Raw genomic sequence first — 18,670 nt, 5'->3', positions numbered from 1 at the left:
TGAGCATCTCCCATCTTGTGGCTCCTTGCTGAGAGCAGGTGTTTTATGGACACCAGGCTGACAACTGTTGTCTCTCTGAAGCATTAACACACTGCTGATAACCAGCTGTTGAAACATATTGATTAGACCTTGCTGGCAATTGGAGCACAATGGCTGACAGTTTGAAACTCTTTAAAACTGAATTGGTCAGCGCAGAAATGTTGTGGTCAGCCAGGAGCGGGGTGTGTGGGTCCCCCAGGAGTCTTCTCCAACAAGCTGAGTTATTCTGTTTGTTTTATGACCTTCTGATATAGGCAAAGCACTGAAATGTCTCAAACTTACACTGTGGGAAGCTGCTGGAGCTGGGGTGTCAGTGGGGAGGGAAGGAGGAGACCTGTGGGGCAGGAGGAGGCTGAGGGCATCCAGAGAGCAGCAGGGAGCAGACATGTGCTTGGGCCTCAAGAGGATGGAAAGGAGATTTTTTTGCTGGGAATCTAGCAGAAATGTGTGGAATTTATAATAATATAAGAAGTCACTGAAAAGCTGCTGAATTTGAGAGCAAGATCAGAGGGAAGAACATTCCTTGTAAGGACACATCAATTAGGGTAATTTGAGTGAAGCATCTCTCTTATACGGAAAGGCTGAGGGAGCTGGGTCTCTTTAGCTTGGAGGAGACTGAGGGGTGACCTCATTAATGTTTATAAATATATAAATGACGAGTGTCAGGAGGATGGAGCCAGGCTCTTCTCAGTGACAACCAATGATAGGACAAGGGGCAATGGGTATAAACTGGAACTCAGGAGGTTCCATTTAAATTTGAGAAGAAACTTCTTCAAGGTGAAGGTGATGGAGCACTGGACCAGGCTGCCCAGGGAGGTTGTGGAGTCTCCTTCTCTGCAGACATTCCAACCCCCCTGGACACCTTCCTGTGTAACCTCATCTGGGTGTTCCTGCTCCAGCGGGGGGATTGCACTGGATGAGCTTTCGAGGTCCCTTCCAATCTCTGACATTCTGTGATTCTGTGATAGGGTAGTTTGTTTTCAGATATTGCCGTTTGACTCAGGTGGCAGACCTCATTAGTTTAAAAGGCTACGTTATCCTCTTTTGTTTTATTAAAATCTGGTATTTGGAGATTATGGATTTGGGGATCCCCTGAGCTGAGTTGTTGCTGCAGTGATGAGCGAGAGGGACCAGGACCATGCTCTGCTTTGGTCACAGCTCTTCTGGGGCTCTCTGTTCACATGGTGAGCTCCAGGCTTCTGCATACCCATGATGATCCCTGAGCTAATGCCAGCTCAGAGTTAGCATAAAAAGAATGACAGCCCTCATTCAGAATGTCCTTGGATACAAATGCTTTGTGGTCTAGGGAAACTAACCTTTGGTCAAAGGTTGTGTGTGATGAGCTCTTCAAGGACTAGTTCTGAGTGGAACTGTGGATTGCCTTCCTTGCTAGAGTTACAGTGATTGTGTGAGTACAAGGTCACTTGGTTTTGGAATGGTGATATGTGAAGGGTACTTTTCTGTCAGGCTAGTTCATTGAGTTGACATGTGTCATTGCAACTGAATGGCTAAATCCGGTGCAAAGGCTGAGGTAGGAACGAGCAGGCAGGAGGGTGATGCCATCTCAGGAGTGGTTACACTAGACTGTGAGACCAACTGCTGCTTTTCATGAGGCAATATAAACAAATTTCTCCCATTACTTGGCCACTTCTTGCAGAAACCTACCTTTAGCAGGGATGTCTTGGTTCTTGTAGGTGTTTGTGTCTATGTGTGTATGAGGATGTATGACCTACTTGCTTTACTATGAGTAGAGATCAGCTCTTTTTAAGATAGCAAGCAGGGAGCAGCCACAGTGAGGACAGACTTTCAGACATAGGAAATGGAAACAAAAATGCTTAAGGTCAAGCCTTATGTGCCATGAAAATGAGTAGCTGCTTTGTATGAGCTCTGACTCAAGCTGTCTTAGCTGGCAGGCAGAAGTTGGGTTTACTTTTTTTCTTTATACGATCAAAGAAGAAAGTAAATTTGTATTTGGATGGCCTTTGCCTCATTGCAGGTAAACAAATGCATATTTTGAGCGTCATAAATGCTTAATGCCTTGCAGGTTGTATGCCCAGCTGCCATGTAGAAGATTTGTAGAACAAAAGACTAAATGTTTGTTACAGAAAATGTCAGTGTAGGGGTTTTTATTGCTAGAAGTTTCAAGCTAGACTGATATAACATGATTCCTGTTGTCCTCAGAGTGGTCTGAATGGAAAAATAAAGTTGTTTATTTGACTGGATTTAGTTCCTTTTGTTTGAAAGGAAACGATACAAATGTTTGAAAGAATCCTGTTTAGGTAACCAACAGCACAATGAAGTTGAACTTTCAGGCTTTTACTTGAGAGATTTGAAAGAATTGAGTATTAGGTTGTGGCTTATTTTGGATTTTCTTGTATAGGAGGATTACTTTCGGAATGCAGTAGGTGATGATAGAGTGTTTGTGCAACATATGGGCTTCGGCTTTTGCATTTTCTTTTGTAGAAAGTTAATCTGATTTTTCAGCAAGATACCTTCATTGTCACAGATGAGCCTTCTTCTGTTCACGATGCCTTTTGTGCTACCTAGTGTCAGTCTGATTTTGCTCATAAGCTTTGATGATATCAGTACTTAATCTCTGCCACAATAGTAAGTCTTTAGCGCCACATAAGTGAATTTTGCCCTGTATGGTTTTGCTGTGCAGCCTCTCAATCTGTCCATATTTAAAGTAGCTGTGACAAGTAGCTTTTTATGGTTTGTAAGTACGCATATGTAGCAGAGGACTAGATCCGTACGCTTGAGCGTGTGAGAGTATTTCTTCAAAATCCAGCATCTGACAATGTGTAATACTTCAGAGCCTGGGATCTTCCTCTGTCACTTTATAGCAGCTGGGGTACAAGAACAGAGCCTGTGGAAGTGACTGAAATATTTACCTTGACAACTGTAACTTGTGCTAGTTTGGCATCCATTCAGAACCGTGGTGACAACTGCAAGGTGGGTGTTTGCTTTTGTTTGGAGTCAGATGATTCTCTTGTTTCAGCAGTGCAGCTTTTGCTCTGCGTGGCTTCTCTGACGGTGACAATGCTCTTGGCCACACACCTGCCAGCTTCTCTGCAGCATCATGTACCCGCTCTGTGCCCCTGGCCTGATTTGCTTCCCACCAGGGAGTGTTAGAACAAGATCTCACCTTCTTTTGTGTTGCTGTCCAGGCTTGAGCCACTTGGCAGCACACCCGAAGTGACAAAGTGTGGTGTGTACCCCTGCGCGCACAGACTCAACCAGCGGTAAGGAACAGTGAGAGGCCAAAAGTGTAATGAGCTGTGATTAATCACAGGATCTCTGTAGATTGAAAGTCATGAAATCTGTGTGATAATAGATACAGATTCATTGTCTGTTTGCCTCCGAATACATCAAGAAGTGTTTCTGCAAAGGTGCTAAAGCACAATCGTGCCTGAAGCCATTTTTATCATTAAACATCACTAAATGTTCTGATACTCTGCCTGGCACGATGCGATTGTGAAATGAAAAGCTGTGTGCACAAACACATCCAAACAGGCACGTTTGTACAGAGGCTTCCTGAACTTCTACCTGCTGACATCAAATGGCCTGGTCTCCGAACTTTCCTTGAATTTGCTTTGCTATTAAAACAACATAAGAAATTATGCCTTGACCAGACTGACAGAACTTTCCAGAAGCTTCTGTTCAATACCAGCCTGATTCTTATTATGGCAGTGACTTCTTTTTTCCCCAGCAGCTGAGAGACCTGACATGGTAGTTTTGCTGCAGCATGTGCAAGGTTGAACAGTGCTTCTATCCTTGAACTCCTGTGGTTTCGTGACCTTCTCCCACACAATGTTAAGCAGATGCACGAGTGTTTTGACTAGATGGCAACCCCAAGTTTGTACATATTCGCAGAGATGCCATCTGTGCCTGCTGCCTTGCCCTGGGACATCTGTTCAGTAGCTCTGAGAGCATCTGCTCTAAGTGCTGGTGCTGCTCCTTGAAAGAGGCTGTGGGGCTTTATTTGGCACTCGATCAGGGATGGTGGAAGTTGTAAAATCAGAATGATCTCTGCTTTATTTATGTTTGAAAGTGATAAAGGAGAAGATTAGCAGAACTGAATGCAAAAAGTTGTTTTGCTTTAGTTATTGGAGCTCATATCAGAGCATTTAATCTGTATTGTGCTTACCAGATGGTGACCTGTCTTCATTGTGGGATATGTTAGTGTCTCGTGATAGGTGTTAGCATTGAAAAGATAAGAATAAAAAGGAGATTCAGAAGGAGATATACCTGAGCGCTCTTGGGGTGGTGTCTTATTTGGAGCCCTCCCTCCTTTTGCTACTTCCACAACCTGACAGCGGTAAAATCTGAATGGAACATGGTGGTGTTTGTCACGAGTGAAGATCACTGCTGTGGTAGATATGATGAATAGATGAGTATGTTTCTTTAATGCAGATGGTGGATTGAGCCAACTCACTTTATGTAATAGAGATACTCTGCTTTTTCTACTTTAGGTGTCTTACATGCTCTTATTTAATGGTGATAATGACTTTTCCAGTTTTTCGGTCATTACATCCACAGCAACCATTTCTAACTTACAGTATACTTCCAGACACCTTTTTCTCCTGATCTGGAAGTCAAATGAACTGTCAAATGCACAGTTAAAATATTCACTATGGTTGGGACTGAAAGAAGGCAAAAAAAAGTGCATTACCCATCACCGAGTCAGGCTTTATCCTCTTATAACAATATTGGTGTGTGAGGTGCATAGGGGGTTGCAAAAGTTGTCAGAAAAAATTGCAAAGCATTTGGAGTTGATTGTGGAATAATACGGTCCTTCTGTGAAGCACATTGCATGATCTTAAAATATCCCAACTTTTTTGACGTGCATAAAATTAATCTGAATTTAGCAATGTGTTTTTCTCGTACACATTGGGATTTGAATGAGGGACTACAGACTGATCTCTAAAAAGAATTTGGATTCTATAACTGTATAAAAGAAGCAGTAGCTTACATGTTAGCAAATGTGGAAATTCTGGTAGTGGGAAAATTTCAGCCAAGGTCATATTGTGTTGCTGTTCCATAAACAGCAAGCTTTCTTAATACATGTGTGCTGAGAATTTAATCTGTCAAAATGCATGTTACTTTTGATCACGCCTGTTTAAAAATAAAAATGTATAAATCCTCTTTGAGAAATGACAAATAAAACAAGAAACCGCCTCTTTGTACTAACAAGTTGACAAGTTGAATACTGTCTCGCATCTCTCTCTGCTGGAAAAGGTCTCGAGGAGGGGAGTAAGGGGATAACTAGAGCGGCAAGTTGACACACAGGCTTCGTGGCCGCGATGCAGAAGCAGAACTGGTTGTAATGCTCAGAGACCTCCTTTGGGTTCTTGATATGAATCTCTTGGTAACCTTAAAAGTTCACGCTTGTGATAGATTTATTCAGGTGGTCCCAGATGCTGAAATCCTTCCAGAAACCCTGATTTGTTCTGTTCCTACTTTCCTATGTTTTCTTCTTCCTTGGAAAATACTACCTACAAAACACCTGTTAGAGATGAGTTTGTTTTCTTGCCTCTTGTATGGTAGTTTCTGTTAATTTCCCCCTGTAGTTTACATGTTGGCTTATAATAGAGAAAAACTTGTGCAATGGCATTTCAAGTCAAAGATTAGATAGATATCAAAAAAAAATAAGCAACTTTCTCTGGCTTTACAAATTATTTTCTCACAGGTTGATAATTTCTTGCCTTAACTTATGTTTTTCTGCTCATTTGTCTTCCATTCCACAATTTGCAGATTAGAACTTGAACACAGAGCAGGTGCATTTATTTCCAGGAGTGAATGGCCTTCATGTTGTTGCTTTTGAAGAGGCTTTTCCTCCAGAGCGTGGTGGGAGGAGGAAAGAAAAGATGATGTTTGCTATTGAGAAAGCTATTTGCACGTGAACTATATTCTGGTAGAGAAAAGACAACTACATCTTCTGAACTGTGACCATAGTGAAATGCGTGTGTAGTCAAGATCTTGATGTGAATTTGTGCATCTTAAGAAAAAAAATCAATGCAGGAGTGTTGGTTTACATCATTGCCCTGTGCTTTTTAAATACTTGAGATTATGTTGGGCTAATCCAGCCAGTTTCTGCTGTTGGGATTTTGTTGACTGTTGTTTACTAATGTTTGTTTGAGCATAATTACTTCTGATTTGCACTTACTGAAGAGCGGTGAAAAATAGGTGCAGAATTTGTCTGCTGTCATCCTCCATTCCGGTCACTGAAGAGGTAAAATGTGGTGCTCTATACAGTTCTGTGGCTATTAGCTGTACATATATAAAAACGTTAGTGCTGGTTTAAACAGTAAACTTGAACTAGTCACTTCTGTGTAATATAAATTAGTCAGGAGATCAACAACCACCTCAGTGCATTAGCAAGAAGTTGGTTTTTGTCCTGAAGTAACTATTGACACTAAAGCTTGTCAGATGAGAAACGACGTTGATTTGCGATTCCCTATACTGTTCAAATAATAGAGCAGAGATGTGATTAAGTAGAGTATCTGACTGACCTTTCCAGGGCTGGACTGTTGTCTTTTTATTAACAACCCAGACATTGTGTGGTAAGCGATTAGCTCTGTGACTAGAAGAGATAATGAAGAACAACTGAAGAAAGCCATGTGCTTCCTGCAACAGGAGCTTGTCTTGCTCTTAAGAGATATAAAAATATATTTATATAATACTTTGTGCATGAGAGAGATACTAGGATGTTATGTAGCTCTCCCTCATTTTTTGAAGCTCTCTGCCTCGCTACTGTTCATCTGAACAAGAGAGAAAGAAAGTCTCTTTAATGACTTCTTTTTGTGCTTTGACAGCAGATGGCAATTACGGAAAGTTTAACTTTGTAAATACGACTTCACTGACACTATTTTTCCTAGTCCTTTCCTGGCTTGGAAATGCCAGCAGCACTATGTTCTCTATATTGACTGTGCTCTTAGTGAGCACCACAACTAAAATAATTAAAAAATCCTCTCCAGATTTCTTATTGCTGTATTACAGTTTAGGTATTTTAATGGGTGGTGGTGCTCATGAATCAACACTCTGCTCTCCCATTTAGAAAAATCTTGTTACTGTGCCCTCCTCCTGCCTTTATGTGCATGAAGCAGGCCAGTTCCTTCACAACACCAGCCCTTTGTATTTTTTTCCACTCTGTACTGCGTGCATTTTATTTGTACGTGTCCCTGCTGTGTTTTCATTCTCTTTTGGTTTTGCCTTTATCTGCCCGTGGCTGCTTTTACTTTGCCGCTTGAGTCTTTGATTTGGGTGACAAGATAAAGCTCATTTCTTGCATGATAAGTGTAATGGCAAGATATTGACAGCATGGAGGAGAGTTTAGGTTTCACTTTTGGTCAAAATTTATTGTCGCTATTGCCCTTCCTGTTTTGTTGCAAAATTCTCAGCTAGCATTTTATCTCATAAGTAAGTTCCTCCATTTTTTTTTTAAGTTATTATGTTCTAAAAAGCCTCTGCTTTGCTGGTAAGAGCTATTCTTGATGAAGTGCACACACCTCATGTAATGCTTGTGCATACTGGCTATTAAGGTCTGTGTACAGCTGAGCAGTGTAAAAGGCTTACACGAAAATCAAAATCAGCACCTGGATACTTATTTCATTTTTGGAAGTGGATTTCATTACTGTATATTTTTTTTTAAACCCCAAACTAGCACCCATCTTTCAACTGCCATGTTAGGTTGTCATTGTCCAGTAGTGAAAAACATGACACTGTGGAGGCAGACACAGGTAGGGAAGGGCTGGACAACCTAACACATCAATGTTTAGTTGTGGAGTTATTTCTACTATAAAAGGAGGTCTGCATCTCCTTCATTCTATATCCAGGGCTTCATTTTAGCAGGAAAAAGCGAACCTTAACTTGATATGCTGCAAGTACTCTGTGTGATCTGAGGTCCAGGAGAAGGCTTTGCTATTTACACTGTCAATGTGCTACCACCTGTATGCCGTATTTTGTTTGCTCTGGTGAGAACTGTCTGGAGGTTTGGATTGTGTATGCCAGGTGTTGAGACAGCTCATCTGGCCAGGAACTTTTGTTCCCTTGTAAAGCTGAACAATTACTGCTGGAACAGTAGAAGTCAGAAAAGGAGTTAAGCACAATTGCATGTAGGAAAGTCCTAAAACTAAACAGTTTTTTAAACAATGGAATCGCAAATAGTAAATACAAATTAAATGATTACTCGTCGCTTTCTTACTTTAATGGCTTTTGTTTGTTCATTGGTAATGATACGTACAGTTCTTTATTTTTGCGTTTCCTATGAATCCTGTGTTCATAAAAACCATTTTGGTAAAAAGAGTAAAGGTCATTTTCTTGTAGTTTAGCCTGGTCTATGGGTAAAAAGAGGACCTCAATTTCCAGGACCATCAAATGGTGTTTTGAACGTGACCTGTTTTCGTGTAAATGGTATTGCTATTTTTGTAATTCACTGAATGTATAGTCTTGTCTTTCTGTCTTTTTTAAAAAATGAACTAGTGGCGAATCCATGCTGAGTAACCCCTTTAGGTTGTGACCATCCATGTGGCCTTTGCTTAAAGAAACCTGTGAATTAAGAACAAAGTGACAGGAGCAAAGATTAAACTGAAAAATAGCACTGATTCTTCTTCATGTTTTAAATACAGCTATTTTGAACTGGAAAGCAGCGGCCTACGGGATGAGATCAGATATCACTACAGGTTTAATGGGAAGTCAAGAACAGAGGTGTTCCCGTACCGTCTGGCGGATGGACAGTGGCACAAGATTGCTGTGTCACTTAGTGCATCCCACCTTCTGCTCCACGTGGACTGCAACAGGTAGGAAAATATGTTCAGTAATTTATATTTCATTAAAAAATGCTCTCTACTTACACACAGGTATAAAATGGGAAGACTTTTTTTAAAAAAAATCTAATTTAAAAAGCACGCTAAACTGCCCTGGGATAAGAAAAAGAAAACAAAGCATTAAAATGAAACAATTCGTTGTGATTATGAACAAATGTGGAAAAGGTTGATTGCTGACTGGGGAGTATTAAATGCATCTCTGTAGTTTAGGCACTAGCTGATGTTATGTTTGGCTGTGATTGCGTTTAAGTGTGATAGATTGGTGTGCAGTCTGTTCTGTTGTGAACTGCTTCACTCAGCATACCTGAAAACTGGAAGACTTAGATTTGTCAGGGGCACCTTAATTTTATTTTGCCTAATCAAGCAATGCACTTTTTTACTGATTTTTTTTTTCCACCCGCTACCCCACTTGGAAACTTCTGAGAACCCTGAAAGCTTCTTTTTGCATTTTTAGAACTTGTGGTTTTTATTTTCTGAAGGGTATTCTGTCTGTCATTGCACTTTTTTCCTTTTAAAAGTTGTGAAGACTGCAAGATGGCAGATTGTCAGGATTTCAAGGAATAAAAAGCAGCAAACATAGAATCTCTCTTCCCTAGAATCTCTGTTCCCTTGGGATTTGATCTCACAACGTGTTGAAGACTTTGGCTTTTGCTAACTTAGTGGTTGATGAGGAAACTCAGAAAACTTGAAATTGGCACCTTCAAAATAGGCTTTAGGAATGAGGAAAATGATCCACTGCTTTTGTGTCTTCTTGCACTGAAATGAATATAAAATTATCCTTTGCCTTTAGTGAGATCAGCATATACATCGTGGAATTGTGGCACTTAAATAGATAGGGTGATGGTGGCAGATATTTCTTTCTAAAGTCTTCCTTTTGTTTAGGCGGGCAGAATAAAGTTATGTGGGTATTACGGAAGCGTGTGCTATTGGAACATTAGAAAAAGTTTTAATTTTGACCGAAGTAATTATGAGATACTGTTTTGAGAAAAAAGTTACAACCATTTTCTACAACTGCGTTAGCTACTGACAGTAAAAACAGAATCTGAAGTAATGTTTCTTATTGAATCCTTTTATTTGGATCCTAGAAGCAATTAAATCCTTAGAGCAATTTTAATTTCACTGAGGCATGAAATCTACAATTCGTAAAGATCATCTTCATTTCAGTCAACTGATTTATTTATCTTACCACTATTTGTTTCTGCTATAGTATTTCCTTGCTTACAACAGTATACTTTTTTGTTTGTTTATTGACACACTGGGTTTTGGGACAGGTTCTTCATTATCTCCTATGATCTTTTTATTTGGTTGTTTTGTTTTCAATGAACAGCAAATGTGTTTTAGGAAGACCCTTGTTAGCAGATTGTGTTGTCTTCCTTTCACATTGTGTGCAAGAGGCACCCAGCAAAACAAAGAGCCTTCCTGGTGGAGAAGTTTATCCAGGGCACAAAGCTGTGGTTGCACCCCTATTTTCTTTACAGCAACAGTCAGCAATAGATAAATAGAATTACAGAATGAACTGTGATGGTGTGTGAGGTGATAAATGTGCATAGGTGTCTCTATCAGGTAGCCCAGAACAGGGCTGATCCATCTAAGGGTGTCCCTTAAGGTATGTCTCAAGGCTGCTCCCAACATAAATCAATACCTAAATGCCTCTGTTTGGCTGTGAATTTGTGGGAATTGATGACAACTTGTGTGGAAAAGTAATGGGGATAGTTCTGAAAGCATGACTTGAGGGAAGATCACAGTAGAAGTTTAAATGAACAACAACAACAACAAAGTCTTCAAGTTCCTCACTCACCTACAGCATCTTTGTTCAGTCAATCAGAGAATTTTGTGAATATTGGTAGTATAGTTTCCTTTATTGTATCTTACCCCCCTACATCTTTACACTTGAAAGAGGAGTCAGCATCTTGTTCATCTTTGCACTAGTATTTCCTGATGACACAACATCAAAACATGTGAAAATGAAGATCAAACCATTGAGGGGTACTTCTCAAAATCGTGAACCTCCCTCATGTTAGCATTAGGAAAGCTGCAGCTGAAAGTGTGCACAGAATCCACTTGTTAAGAGCTGTAGGCTTTACATATAGATGTCACCATTTTAGTCTTGTGGGTGTCACTGGCTCTCAGCAGAGTTCAGGATGCCTAATGAGAAGTGATACTTGTGCAGACTTAATTGAACAAGTCACAGGGAAGAAAATACGGCTGCAGTCAATAGATTCACCCGTCCCACCTCCTGCAGCCATTCAGTGTCATCAGAACAAGCATTTAGCCTGAAACGTACCTGTCTAGTTAAAGAAGTTCTGTGCTTTTTACTTACTGTTCTTTCCTTTATAAAAAAATAAAAACAAAGGAAAAAAAAAATGACCAACAATATTTAATCCTTTGGATTCCTGCTGGATTTCTTTAAGGTGGTTGCAACATTGCTATGCATGGATTTGTATAAATGCATTATTGCTTTTGCTTAGGGCTGTGGTAATACTTTAGATGTTTGGAAGGCTATGCCAAGTGATTTGTGAATGCAGTGTTAGTAAAGTTAACCTGGATCTGAGAGTGCATTGAAAGTGTTTGCATTAGGAAAAATATCCAGCCACAACCTAATTTTGCTACAGGATTTTTATTGCTGGCTCTGGCCTCCAAAAACTGCAGTGGATCAGAAAGCATTGGAGATGAAACTTTTAATTTGTAAACAGATAGTAGAAGCTACTTTTATTCTTCCCAGCCTTATCATCTACATTACTCTGATTTGTAAAATTGCTTTGACATTTGGTGCTTGATTGTCTTTTGGATTCAATTCAAAGTTGACTTTGTTTTTCAGACCTGGATAGGTTGGGGAAAAGTACTTGAGAATTGGTAAAAGCCTTTAGTGCTTTTAAGAGTCATCTTTAAAACAGTATAATTGCCTCTGTTCTGATGAGATGTGATATGATGGGGGAGGCGTACAGATCAAAGGAGGTATATTTCCCAAGCATGTGTCTTTTTGAAATCGTCTCCTGCTGTGTATTTCTTGCTCCTTCAAGAACACGAAGTGAGAATTGTAGCTGAGTTTGATATTCAAGCTTGGAGCTGCCAACACAGGAAGAGATGTTAGAGCCCAGACTAAAAACCTGTTGATGGTCACTGGGCTGTTCTCACAGACTTGAAGAGACTTTGTGCTGGGCCTTGGCAGTGGCCTCTAGCCAGGGATACATCTCTGGCAACTGGCGTAATAAGATGTGAGTGTACTTGCTAACATGCCTTTAACATTCTAGTAAGGTTCCAAAAGCTTAGAAAACCTAAAAGACTACATTAATTATGAATGTACAGCTGATGCACAAGTAAAACCTATGCTGAAAGTAACATGGAAATTAAGTATGCTGCTGTTAATTTCCTGGCACCTCCAATGCTGAGTCCACTAGTGACAAACAAATCTTGTTTCCAAATATTGGTTATGTGTAGGATCTGTGCTGCCCCACTCCAGGGAAAAGAGGTTGTTAGAGGCTTTCTGGTGAAGGTTTAAGTTAAGCTAGATCAACTGTGTCATTGTCAGAGTGTCCTTAAATAACCTATGGCACTAAAGGGTTAATATGGAATGAAATAAACTCTGCCATGGGCTTTCCCAGATTTAACGTTTTAAGGGAGCAGAGGGAAAGGATCCTGCTGTTCAAACCTGTGTTGTCAGGAGACTTGCAACCCCAGGAGGCTGTCCTAGTCCTGCAAGAGCTGCTGTTGGTCTTCACTTGACTGGGAATTAGGTTCAGCTGTAGAGTCTGTAATGTTCCCTGTGGTACCTGGTTGTCGTCTGCAATGTGTTCACAACTGTGCTACAACAGCAACAACACAGAAAAATGTTATATTTAATAGCATTAAGAGCAGATTGTGCGAATAGTACGGAGCCGACAATTTAAGAAGTGGTAGGAACTGTATAAAAATGTATCTATTGACAATTTATTTAAGAACTATGGATTGCACATTGTTCTCAGCGTGTCTAATTAACCCAGGGAGGTGAGCCTGGTGGTTGCTTGCTTTATATTTCTATTTTTTTATTTCTCAGCAACCATATTGCTACAAAGCACTCACCTGTTCAGACAGCATCAGTATTCCTCTACTTGAACTCTCTCTGCAGGCGTAAAAGGCAGAAAGGCACTTTCCTGTAAAAATTAACGCTTTCCGGCAAAAATATGTGCTGGAGTGCCTTTTACTATTGAATACAGCTTGTGGATTTGATGGATACTCTTAGCTGTCTGATGGAGGAGGCTGGTAAGAGCATAAGAGAATAGATTATAAAACTGGAGCAGGCTAGGAAGTAGTCTTTAACTGAAAAAACATGTTGTCTGCTTCTTTTATGTTTCTCCTGATAGAAAAGTGCATTAGGGAATTAAAAAATGCATGAGCACTGAGAAGTTTTTAATTGGATAAATAAATAAATTAAAGCAATGTAATCCAAATATGGGAATCCAAGACCTCAGAGTTCTTATAAATAAGATATTCTGGCTGCCAATGTGAGGTTTTCAACTTATCTGAACAAAGTCCTGTGACTTTAATTAAAATGTAACAAATTTAAAGAAGGTTAAGGAATGTATTTAAAACAGGGATTCACTGCTTTACTTACTGTGAAACACTTTCTCTTGAGAGATGAGATGGCGTGATGGTGGTGTTATGCAGCTGGGTAATTTACTCCTGACATTTGAATATGATTTTGTGACCCAGATTGCTTCTCTGCTCTTTAAGCTGTAGCAGAAGCTGTCAGAGGAATGGTCACTTGGGTTGAGTGCTGTAATTGTGCATTACAGGTGCGCCCAACTTCAGATCTGTGGTGTTGTGGATTGGAAGTTAATTTTCACATACCGATTGTCCCTTTTGTTTGACAGAAAGGCTATAAACTTTTTAGCATAAAAGAGATCTCCAGCTGCTGTCAGGCCTGGATCATTGCAGTTATTGTAGCCAAGCTGCAAGGAAATGTTCAGGATGCATTCAGCATTGCTTGAGAAAAGCTATTTTTTTAAAAAAAGACATTTTTAATAGCCAGGGTTTTTCATACAATGTCTAATGCATCAGCAGAATGGTAGCATGGGCATGACCAAAGACTGAATGATATGTTTTAACCCAGTCCCTAATTATGTTGAAAATTTATTTTTTGCATCCTGGATGAATCAGTTGAGCTTTTTCTGTATACTACATCGATAGAGCTGGGAGAAGGCCATGAGCATTTATGAAAAAGCTGAAAAAGTACTGTAGAAAACAAATCTATACCCATGCCTGGTGTGAGCACCCCTAGAAAGCAGCAGCCACTTAAGGTCACTGCAGGTACCTGGGACACTGGGCTGCAGAGTGGAATCGGCATCTGCTTGGGTTTCTTTTAGGAACTGATCCAGGTCCTGCTGATGTCGGTTACTGAAGAGCAGAAGTCAGCCTCTGTTTTTTTGCTTAAAAGTCTTCAATGGGAGCTTGTGGCACTCTCCTGAGTTTTAGGGACCTGTGGAGCCAGAGTTCGGAAGCTGCAAAGCCCAACTACTGCTGAATACAGAATTAACAGTGCTTTTTCTTCTTTTTTTCTAATTTATAACGGGGGACTTGCAGTGCTTTCTGTTGGATTGCAAATGTTGATAGACAAGTTGATGACTTCAACAGAGCAGGGTTAATGTGTTATGCTTTACCATTGGCATCTTGCCTTCATCGTATTTGTACGCTGTGGATGTGTCGGAGGGAAAGGATAGATAATGGCAGAGGAAATAATCTTAAATCAAGACCAGCAAGCCTGAAATGATGTAGTCATTTCCTAAAGTGTGTGAGTAGGTGTATTATCTAATTTTAAAATATTTTTGCATTGGTCCAGTATACATTTAGTGTGGTGTTTTTTTTTTTTTTTTTAAATGTCAAAGCAATAAACCCTTAAAGTGGAGAGATTTACTTAATAGAGCAGTCTCTGAAAATTTAGCCTGCATAGATTGAAATGTATCTGGACATCTATTTTTATGGAATTTTTTTAGGGGAAATCTCCTGTTATTTAGTTCTATTTTCTTTTCATTTGTTGGAGTGCTGACGGGGGTCATATGGACAGAAGGACGATCATGGTAATTTGAGAATCAACTAGGTAGAGCAAATGTTTTGAGATTTTTCCTCTCGGATTATAACAAAAATTATCTTGCTCCAGCCAGGCAGATTAACTGAGTCCAAAACATAAATGAACTGTTCTGTGTGAAGTGGTTAGCTAATCTCTGGAGTTTAGAACTGGAAGTCACATAGGGTAATACAGGAGCTGAACTGAAAAATGGTGGTATAATTTTAGCTAACTACTATTATAAAGCATTGGCCCTTTGCCAAAGAGCAGATGAGAGCCCCTCTGAGCCATTTAGAAGCTGACTTGAGATCTGAGTCTCCGTAGAGCAAATAGTACAGAGTCTTCCCAAATGATCTGAACCCTCCTGGGTGCTGTGGGGTGTGAGAGGGTGACTGAGCAAACAGGACCAAAACCAGCCCAGAGTTTTATCAAGTGGTCTAGTACTTGGGTAGTCTCTTTGACAATTTAGAACAGTAGTAGTTCCCAAAAGGTAATTATTTTTAGAAATCAAATCTTGTCACAATCAAGTTGACTGCAGGGAGATGGATGCTACTTGTCTGCATTTGTTATTACCCAAAACCTGACGGTCCCCATCGGTGCAGCACTGGGTGACAGACACTCAACAGCAGAGAGTGCAGGAGCAGTTGTGTTGGTTCCTTGGGTGTGGGTGCTCAGAGGTGGAAGGTGTCAAGGCTTGGAAATGCTGGAAGCATGGCTGTCATGGCTCTGGGGTCTTAGGGGGTGGCACATATCTTGCTGCAGCAGTTGTGTAGTGTCCCCTCTCACTTCACATGTCATGCAGAGCCACTTGTCCATCCCTTATGGTTGGATGATCTTGCAGTGTTTGAGAGGATCAAGTGGGCTCGGTACTGAGTGTGAGGACAACTGAATTTGTGGTTCTGTGCTGTGGCTGGGAGCTGCTATGCAAATGTGCTGATTGAGAGATTGGCAGAGGCAGTCCAGTCTCACGCTTCGGACAGTGAGATATTTCTGGGAGTTGAAGAACTCCATGATAGTTTGATCCTCCTCATAGGAGTAAGGTAATGTGCAATTTGCAGTCCTGTAAGTTGTTTTCATATCTGAGACTGGTCAGTAATGAAATAATCAGTGGAAGCTGCATGACTTAATTGAGCTGCAATTTTAGTGGTGTTCCCTTCAGCACGTCAAAAGCAAAAGCAAGTAACTAGCACTCTGTCAGCTAATGCAACTAGGGCTTCCTCAGCCCTATTGAATCTTTCCGTGTCACACCAGGCAGTTACCTTAAACTTGACTGCAAGATGTGCTGTACAGCATCCCTGGGGTGAAATCCTGGCCCCAGTGAAGTCTGCAGTGAAAACTCTCATTGACTCCAGCTGAGCTGTGCTTTCACCTCCCGAGCATGTCAGATGTTGTGAGAAATGAGCTCCAAACCTGAGTGCTGTCCCTGGAGAGAGCTTTTCTGTCTGTCTGCTTGGCAGTTTCCATCAAAACTTAATTTTAGAACCAATATAATGGCTTGTTCTATGTTTACTGTATGCTTCATACACCTCCTCAGTCATGGCCAATTAGTTATTATGGAGAGAGTGCAACGTTATATTTCAAAATGGGCAGTTGAAAAGTACCATGGGAAAATGGAGACGTGGGTTATCGGCTGAACCTGTGGCAGGAACTAACTGAGGAACACAGAATGAGCCGTGGGGTTACAAAGACAGTGACTAACGAGACGGCGCGAACGTGAGGGCTCTGCTGGGAGCGGGGCAGCACAGACAGGGTGCTAACAAGCAAAGCCCGTGGTCTTCAGCCTGCAGTTTCCTTCCGTCACGAAAGGAAATTGGGTCTGGAATATGGATGAGGTTATTTTGTGATGATACACGAATCATTTAGTGATGATATGAACCCCTTGATGAGATGATTCTGTGACAAGATACACCGTAAGGCAATTAACTTCTCAGCAGATGATTTTTTGGAGGTGAGGGAGAAGCTGTTTGGTAGAAAGGATGCTCTTGGCTGGCTTCCTTTTAGATTTATTTTTTGTAGCGGTGCAGAAAGGTGTTGAAATCAAAAGCCTGATTCTTCTTGCAGTTGCACCCACGTTACTGTACTAGGTAAAGCAAATTTGGAATTGAAAGTAGCATGAGACAGACAAGAGGAAGGCTGCATATAGTTTTGTGAAAAAGGGCTGTTTCTAAGCTGTACATGTAGTGTGCTTCAAGTTCTGCTGTCATTGCCAGTTATGATGACCCTTGTGCTACGGATCTTGGGCCAGGGACCGGCATGTCCCTGTGTAATGCAGGTAGATGTATTATAAAAGAAGCAAAGCTTCAGCACTGCCAGTTCTCGCTCAACAAACATCTTGTGACAAACACCAAGATTAATCTTAGATTTCCTCCCTCCCATGACAAAATGGAGATAACACAAGCCACATAACAATGGCTTTACCTCTTTGTTCTGGTAGAATTTTATTTTGGGGTTAATTTTGCTGCAAGAGCTGAATTACCAGTGCTACTTTGTGCCATTATTATGATGCACATTTTTACCCACTTGTTTTCTGAGGTAAGACAGGCTTAATTGCTTACTACTTGTGTCATAGATACTTTAATGTATTTTGTTTATCTCATATCCATCTTATTCTAGGGGCTTCTTGTTTAGTTTGTGAGAGCAGAGCTTTTGTTCTTTTTATATCTTGGAAGAACACATTGAATTATTTTCTTCCTCTTATTTCTAGAATCTGTTTGTGCTTGCTCAGTCTTGGTTTACTGATATTTGGCATCTGTGCTCTGAACATTTGCTTCATCTGGGATGGGCTTTTGGTATGATATTTGGGATGGTAACAAATGAGCGTGCTGTGCTTTTAGCTTTCTTGTTAACAGCTTGCTTTATTCAGTGTTCTGGTTTAGAACCTGATTGAAAGCTTGCTGATGTTAAAGGGTGTCTTTTAGCGACCCTGTGAGTTTTAGGGTTGTCTTTATTTATAAGTGGATTTGTCTCCTTGTCTGTAGTGGATACTTGTGTGCATCATAAAAAAAGCCCCAAACCTTACTGCATGTGTTACGCTCTGGTACTTGGGATAGCGATGGTTGCTCACAAGTGGTAAAAAGATGCCAAAATACCTTTGGTGAGCCAGATATTTATTTGAAAAGTGGTATTTGAGCTACGTGATTCTCAACTCTATATTGAGATTTTTAAAGACAGGTACCTACATTCACATTAATTTATAAGATGTTGATTTTTATAAGAAAAATCTGTGTATGTAGATGACATCTCCCCCAGCACTTCAGGAGAGACATTATTTTGGCCCAGATACCACCTTAAGCACTGCTGGGGCTGAGCAGACTGAATGCGGTAAAAGTTGGCATCTTCACCAGAAACAACACCAAGTCCATTCCTCTTGTGTTTCTGCAACATGTAGATTACGTACAAGTTTCATAGGCGATGCCAGGAACATGAACCACAAGCTGTTTAGCTCAGATTTACCAGGTCAAAATGGAAAGTAAAGTTAATAATATTAACCTTGTTTGTAAAGGTGTTTGAATTCACCTCAGGATCTCCAGATGAAGGATATCATGCAAGTATAGTACTCTGAGAAAGACGGATTTCTGCCCTTCATCTGGCCAACGTCAGATCATCTACTGGGTCCAGTTCTTTACTTTGACTCAATAACGATGATTTGTTTTAGTTTAATGCCCAAGAAATACTCCTACAATTAATTGATAAGTTTGTAGGAAACTGAAAAGCCAGATTTGTTTTGTAAAGAAAGCCTTGAACAGGCATATAACATCTCTGTGAA

The 18,670-nt window shown here is 40.5% G+C and overlaps 1 protein-coding gene across 1 annotated transcript in view; it reads left to right on the top strand.

Moving 5' to 3' along the window:
• NELL1 (neural EGFL like 1) overlaps positions 1–18,670 on the top strand; it is a gene marked incomplete at both ends in the record, with an annotated part of 271,483 nt that overhangs the window by 30,240 nt on the left and 222,573 nt on the right. Inside the window, one exon of the mRNA XM_080346184.1 lies at positions 8,667–8,837. Within this exon, the coding sequence (XP_080202310.1) occupies positions 8,667–8,837 (171 nt within the window). The remainder of the gene's footprint in view (positions 1–8,666; positions 8,838–18,670) is intronic.

This window comes from Nesoenas mayeri (assembly GCF_963082525.1).
Source record: "Nesoenas mayeri genome assembly, chromosome: 5".
NCBI lineage: Eukaryota > Metazoa > Chordata > Aves > Columbiformes > Columbidae > Nesoenas > Nesoenas mayeri.
The sequence above is the reverse complement of the archived record's forward strand: the minus strand, read 5'-3'. Positions and strand labels throughout refer to the sequence as shown.